Source organism: Ornithodoros turicata, chromosome 4, assembly GCF_037126465.1.
Source record: "Ornithodoros turicata isolate Travis chromosome 4, ASM3712646v1, whole genome shotgun sequence".
NCBI lineage: Eukaryota > Metazoa > Arthropoda > Arachnida > Ixodida > Argasidae > Ornithodoros > Ornithodoros turicata.
In genome coordinates, this window is record NC_088204.1 from 31,781,858 (window position 1) to 31,788,856 (window position 6,999).

The 6,999-nt window shown below is 44.0% G+C and overlaps 1 protein-coding gene across 1 annotated transcript; it reads right to left on the reverse strand.

Moving 5' to 3' along the window:
- Positions 1-486: 486 nt before the first annotated feature.
- On the reverse strand, positions 487-2,008 carry LOC135392293 (uncharacterized). The gene is made up of 4 exons (XM_064623010.1): positions 1,920-2,008; positions 1,383-1,836; positions 1,125-1,300; positions 487-967 (listed from the first exon to the last, which is right to left on the reverse strand). The coding sequence occupies exons 1-4, from the start codon at positions 2,006-2,008 to the stop codon at positions 487-489; spliced, it is 1,200 nt and encodes a 399-aa protein (XP_064479080.1).
- Between the last annotated feature and the right edge of the window lie 4,991 nt (positions 2,009-6,999).

Consider the following 6,999-nt stretch of genomic DNA (forward strand, 5'->3'; position numbering starts at 1 on the left):
AATCTTACACATCCGATAGGGGGCCACGGTATGTATTACAGGCTGAAGCATCACGCCTGATAAAGCAGGATTCTAAGAACTTTCTAGGGCCCCATCGCTAGTCATGAGCAAAGGTTACTGCACCATCAAAATATATGTCCCTTAGGACAGCAGTGGTAGACTGATTCGGTCCTGTTTAGTTAAGCTAAGCATTAGTAGCCAACTGGCTCTTTTAGTCTTGTCCCGCGTCTTTTGTCTATCTCGCCAATGTAGGTTGCATCACATTCTATCAGACTTGTACACGTTACCGAAAAAATGTAACTGATTATCGTTACTCGTTACATGACAAAAAAAGTAACTAAATACGTTACCCGTTACTGAGGAACTAAAAGGAACTCGTTCCCGTTACTTGGAAGTAGCGAGTTACGTTCACGTTACTTTTCCGTTACAGTGACGGCTCGAAATCAGACTACATAAAAACACGCACATTTTATTTTCTGCATTGTATCAGGTTGCGTTGCATTTTAGTAGCAATTGTTTTTCAAAGTTGACATCCGTGAGCTTTGTGCGCTTTCTTGTGAACACATCTGCCGCTGTGCTGAACAGCCGTTCAACTGATGCGCTTGAGGGCACCGCGGTATTTACTCGCAGGAAGAGCCCCTGTACACGAGGAAAATCAGTTTTCATCTTCGAAATGTCGTAATCCTCAGGAATCCGCAGGTACTCCGTGAGCTCGTCGTCTTCCGTACATGCTGTGGATTCTGAGGCACTTACTGCGTCGCCGAACGCAAAAAAATCGTCAGCACGAGGTCTCGTGACTACGACGGGGGTGTGGCGGGGTTGCGCTGCAGAATTATTTGCGATCTCCCTTCTTAGCATATCCATGACAGCCGCGTGCTGAGTCACGTCCTTCAACCACGAGAGTTTAAAACGGGGAAGGACGGCTGCAGCGAGGAGGAGCTCTTTGTCCTCCATCAGATGGCCAAACCTGCGAGAATATACGGTCGGCGGTTAATACATTAATATCAGAAGTGTTGCGTATACCCTGCAGGGAGCCGTCACAATCCGTTTAACGCGGCACTGCCTTTCTTGACAGTTCATCATTTCCAAAATGGGCTGCATTGCAGCATTATATACTTAGGTACCTTTTCTGAATCCCATCAAGGACCGCAGTCACCAAAGGCCTGCAGAATTTGAGCCCCTTCATGCCCTCGTATTCTAGTCTTCTTATCAATACTGTTATGGTCGGAAGGAGATATCCGAGGAATATGTACTTGTCCCCCTGGAGAATATCCAGTGCAGCACACAGTGGGCTCATCACCTAATGGGATACGTACACGGCTTATTTCGGGGCGTGAGAAATTGCTATGCAACGAATAAAATACTTGTGAGAGAGTACTTACTGTGCAGTATTCTTCAATAAATTTGAAGTCATCGCCTCGTTGGAACACTGGGACGTTCAAGGCTCGGCACAGTCCATTGATGTCTTTACCCTCGTTGACTAATCGAAGAATACACTCGAGCGCTTCGTGATAAGAGTTCCACCGCGTCGCCACAGGTCGTGTTAAGTAGATACCACAGTAGCTTTTAACAATATCGGCTGCACGTACAGACTGTCCTTGCTTATTCCAAATTGCCGAACATTTCTTGAAGACACTTGTTGACGCTTTGGAGTACTCGGGATCCATATTAGCTCGTGCAGCATCTGTGGTTGCGATAAGGTTTAAAGTGTGCGCGGCACAACGGTGGTGCGGTGGTAGGCACACCATGGAGTCTTCCCCGTCTAAAAGCGAGGACAGGTCTCTGTGGTATGTGTCGGGCTCATCTGCAGCTTCTTCAGCATTGCCTCCATAACATCTGAAAAAAAAAAAAAAAAAAAAACGAAATGGGTGTCCATAGTGGTGATGTCAATGAACGAGCGTATGGGATAAGAAACTTACTGGAATGCTTTGATAAAGTTGGACCCGTTGTCAGTGATGACCTTAGTCACCTTGCCTTGGATGCCATACTCCTCAAAAATGTTGCTCATCTCTAGTGCGAGTTTGTCATAAGTGACGCTGCCGGCCATTCGACGGCATGCCAAGGTCGCAATCTTTCTGTCCAGACTGTCTGGTTCAAGCCAAAGAGCGGTAACTCCAAGAAAGTGCCTAGAATAGATAGAGTACGTATTAGAAAATCATCCAAACGAAACACAAGTGCACTACGAAACAATATGCTGTAGGCGAGTCTATACCTGTGGTGGGAGGACCAGCAATCTGCAGTAACAGTTACGTAGTTCAGGTGCTGGAAGGTGTCTTGTAGACGACACTTCATCTCCAGAAACTTCTCGTCAATTTTTTTAACGAGCATTCTTCTCGTCAAAACCTTCTGCGTAGGCGCGAGATATTGTAACATTTTTACAAAAGATGGTTCCTGGACTACAGAGAACGTATGCGCTCCATTCACTACAAAGTCCACAACAAGGTCGTTCATCTTGTCTTGACATATCTTCCGCTGGCCCATACCAGGTTCGTCGATGCGCAGCTGTTTGAGTGGAGATTCGTCCTTAGGTTCGGCACTTGCATTTCTCTTTTTATTTACTGCTGCGTCAAATACACTCATCTTCGATGCGTGCATGCTCTGTAAAATATGAAACTTCGTGAGTAACCGAGCTCCCGTATTGTTGTGTGGAGAGAGCACAAATGCTTCTTAGCGGGTTTATTTATAGCCGCGTCCCGTTACAGTAAGGCGAAAACTACAGTCACTATATATAGTGACTGTAGCGAAAACTATTCACGAATGCCGGGAATATGCAACACCTTACCACTGAGCTACCGGGCTACACGTGCAATTAATACAACCCCAGGTGGTGAAAATTAATCGCATTCCTACCGTGCACCGAGCAACATGACACCTCGAAGGCGGACATACAGCTCTGATATAGCCAGCGGCACCACCAGTGTATATAAGATTGGATCAAGTGCATATACACGTATGGTCGTTTGTAATACTTCTACCAAACTTAACATGATTGAACTTCAATTTCGTCTTCGGCTCGTTGACTTTGAAATGTATAGCCTTCATGTCTTAGACGAGGTCTAGAGCGATGGCGTTTTTGATAGCTCGGAAATCGTAAATAGCTCGTAAGTGAGCAAGTGAAAACACAGGAAATTGCGAAAACTTCCGTCAACTATACGAGATATACCTTTTTACGGATTCGCCTCGATTACTCTAGCCTACTTACGTTAAAACGGTGTTTTATCATTAAGAACTAATCAACGCAGTATACAGTCAACGCTCTGCATGCATGCTGAACAAAAATATCAAATGAAGCTTACCATTACGTGCTTTTTCAAGTTGGAGTAAGATGACTTGGATGTGCTTATACATTTCGTCTTCGGTCTACAAAGCAAGCACAAAAACACTATATTGCCGTTGCTTTTTGCCTCGTGGAACGTGAAAATTTGGTCCAACGAAGGCCACGGTGACGCTGTTGCAAGGCAGGTCATGTTGCTGACGAGAACGTTTCGGATCTGAAGAGTTGTTCTATTCGACGAGGTTAAAATGAAACGGGAACACCGCACGGAAAAACCCTGGGTCCATTTTCAAGAAGGCACCTCCTATCGCACCTCCTAATCGGACAATAAAGTCGTCTTCGGAACAGATCTCTCGTGTGCCTTCTTTTCCGACAGAGTCGAAAGCGCAACAGCACCGTGCTCAGTGACGCAAGAGAAGATAATCCCTGCCAGCACCTCATTCAGGTCATGTCCTGACCTCTGTGGTATTGTGCAAAAAACTGAAAAGCCTCCCATTCTTAACATGAAGAAAGCAATGTATGTTCCGGAATCCCCTCTCTATTTACGTTGGCTGAATGTGCGTGTTCATGAATGAAAGAAAGAAGTCTTCAGAAGGGTTATTCAAGTGAGGACTTCATATCAGGCGAAAATTTTAAAAGTAACGAGTAACTTGAGTTACCTGAGTTACCAATTTTTGTAACGAAAGTACGTTACTCGTTACGTTTTTTTAAAAGTATCTAAGTCGTTACTTCGTTACCAGAAAAAGTAACTCGTTACCAAGTAACGCGTTACTTGTAACGCGTTACGTACAACTCTGCATTCTATGCACTCAACTTGATATGCACAGTCAAAATGCCTGATGGGCACAGTGCCCTCCAAATAGCGTATGAAATACGTTGGATGAAAGGAATGCAGACCACCGATTTGACTCCTTTGTTGTTGTCTTTGATTGTTCTCTGTTGTAGGGATGATGCCACCTGGATAGGCAATGAAACATTTACTCTCTTTATTCTTAATTGTTGTGTTAAGCCGGTGTTCTGAGTAAAGGATTTTACATTATGAACTTTGTTTGAATGATAATTAGTGGCGAGCTTCATACCCTGGGCGACTACTCTAACAATTGCTTGTGGTAGTGTGGCGAAATGGAATAACGAGCCTTGTAGACAATTTACTTGGCAATATATTTATTTATCTCTCATAGGTTGAAGAACCCAGTGTGGTGTTACATAACGGAGGGGCACGTAATCATACAAGACCGATCACCAAAAGGCCTTCCTTTGACTAGATTAAAATGTGAAGCGATTGTAACATAACAAATGCTGCATGGTGGCGATATAATAGGTTCTCCTCACGAGTTGTCGCCACAGTTACGGTTAGTTGAGAAACTGCATATCCAGGTAGCAGGATCAAATTTTAATTAGGCTACTTTGGCCAACATGCGAGCATAGAGCACAGTGTCAAAAGCCCTTACAAAATAAAAAAAATACCTCATCTACGTGGACCCAGAAATCAGGACAGTTTGAAATGCTGTGAACGAATTGCACTACGTTAGTTTTGCCTGAATACCCTTTTCTAAAGCCATGCTGGAATTTAAAAAAAGAAATCGACAGACTCAACTTGGTTGACAACGTGGTAGTATATGATGTGCTCCATTAGTTTACAGGGAACCCTAAAAAGTGGAGCTGGTTAATAGATAGAAGGAGCATAGTTGTCACCTCTTCTGAAGACAGGAATTAGCTTGAGACCTATGTCCTTGACTCGCACACATACTAAGAACCTTTGACACAGATTAACGTATCTTCGTTCCAGCTCTTTCACTTTCAGATGTTCATCTCTGTTGAGTGGCCTCTCATTCTTGTAATACAGATTGGAATTCAAATGCAGGTGCATAAGGGATGCTCTGAAAGAAAAGTGCTTTGTTTTAGTCCTCTTAATGTTTCCGAAAACTAAAACAAACTTCACGGTGACTATTCTTCTGAAATGAGCAATTCCAGGATGACAGCAAAAAATATATCTCGCCATGTCATTATATCCACCTGGCACTTCAATTGAATAATGGCAGTTGAAGATGATGACGATTCAATTTAATGCAGCATAAGCAACTCGGGCTATAGTGCGCCAAAACCATGGTAAAACTGTGACTTGTTAAATATCAGACGATTATACTAAAATAATATACGTTGTTGGTTGGTAAATTGAGATATAGACAAAAACATGATATGATAAAAATAAGCAATTGAAGAACAGGCAATTGTTGGCTTTGTGTGACTGATGTCGAGTTTGCCACACTACGTGTTGAATAATAATGTACGCTGATACGCTGTAGTATATAAAGTACAATCATACACACGCTCAATATGTGGTGGATATGTGAAACCAATATACACATACATACATTTCAAACTTTCTTGAAAAAGGCAGTCGAAGTCTGTCGGATTTGCCAGACTCTATGCAGAGCCAGTAAGCACAGTGTGGAATGACTGATTCATCTTTCGAAGGCAGAGCTGCAGTCAGCTACCACGACTCTTCGTCATCTCAATGCTTCGGAGCGGCATAGCCTAGTAAGAAGCCATCAGAAGGATCTCATAAAGATAACTTGGTTGAAAAAGTGGAGGGTTCTGTGGGATATGTAAGAAAGCATACGCGTTACACAACAGCTACGAGAATGATCGACTGCACCTGCATGGTTTTCAGTACGTAGACTTGGAACTGAAAAATAAATGCGCTAACCTTGTTTATACTACTTTTCCGTCAGGACCACACGAGAGCAAATTTGGTTTCTTTAGTTGAAGGTATCATCAGGTCCCCATGCTCCTTTGAGATGCAGCAGACAGAATTTCGCTGAGGCGAGTGACTGCCGTTGCGGTTCGTCGCTTCGCAGCAGATCAAGAACAGTACACCGCAACGATAGGTGAAAGGTTCAGAATATGGTGACCAACTCCAACACCAACCCAATGACCCGAAAAAAGAGGACGAACCGGGAGTCACACAAGTTCGCAAGCTCGGCATACGGCATCCATTACAGCTGACCGGATACGGAAGCATATATCGAACGCCGTGTACAGATTGAAAAGAAAATCGTAGAAACTGTTGCAGGTGATAAATGCAGGGTATATTTTTCTTTTCAAGGCTCTGTAACACAAACATATTAACGTAGAAATGCCATTTCATGAAGGAAATTGACAGATATTGCGTGACCACGTGACGCGTTTGAGCCAATTGTGGGTGTTGCGAGTGGCCCCCGTGTTGACGTCATCTTGATGGTGGGCCGGGGTGGATATTCTATATAAACGTATGTTTTCTCGGTTTGACGCTAGGCGTGCTGCACTCGGATGAAGTCGAATGTTTAAAATTCGAGTTTAGAGAAACCGTGGGGTTTTAATGCGTGAATTTTCGCATGGAGAGTCCTTGTTGGGTGCTTTATCGACTACAAGTACGAAAGAGCTCCCACAGTTTCTGGTCAGAGTCCCTTTAAGAGGGGATACCAGCCGCGCCGACTCTCGGCACGAGATGGCGCCGGTTTCTAGACAGCCACCAGATGGCGCTAGAGGCGCCGGGTGCCATAACCAGTACCGTTGTTCAGGAAGTACAATACACAATACGCAATACACCGCTGGGGCAGGTAGTTCCAACAACACGCGTGACCTTGTTGCATTTGTTCGGATCGACAAGAATGTACGGCTAATCTCGTAAGAAAAGAGGGGTTCTTGAAGGGAATACAGGTTTGTGGGACAAATGTGTCTGT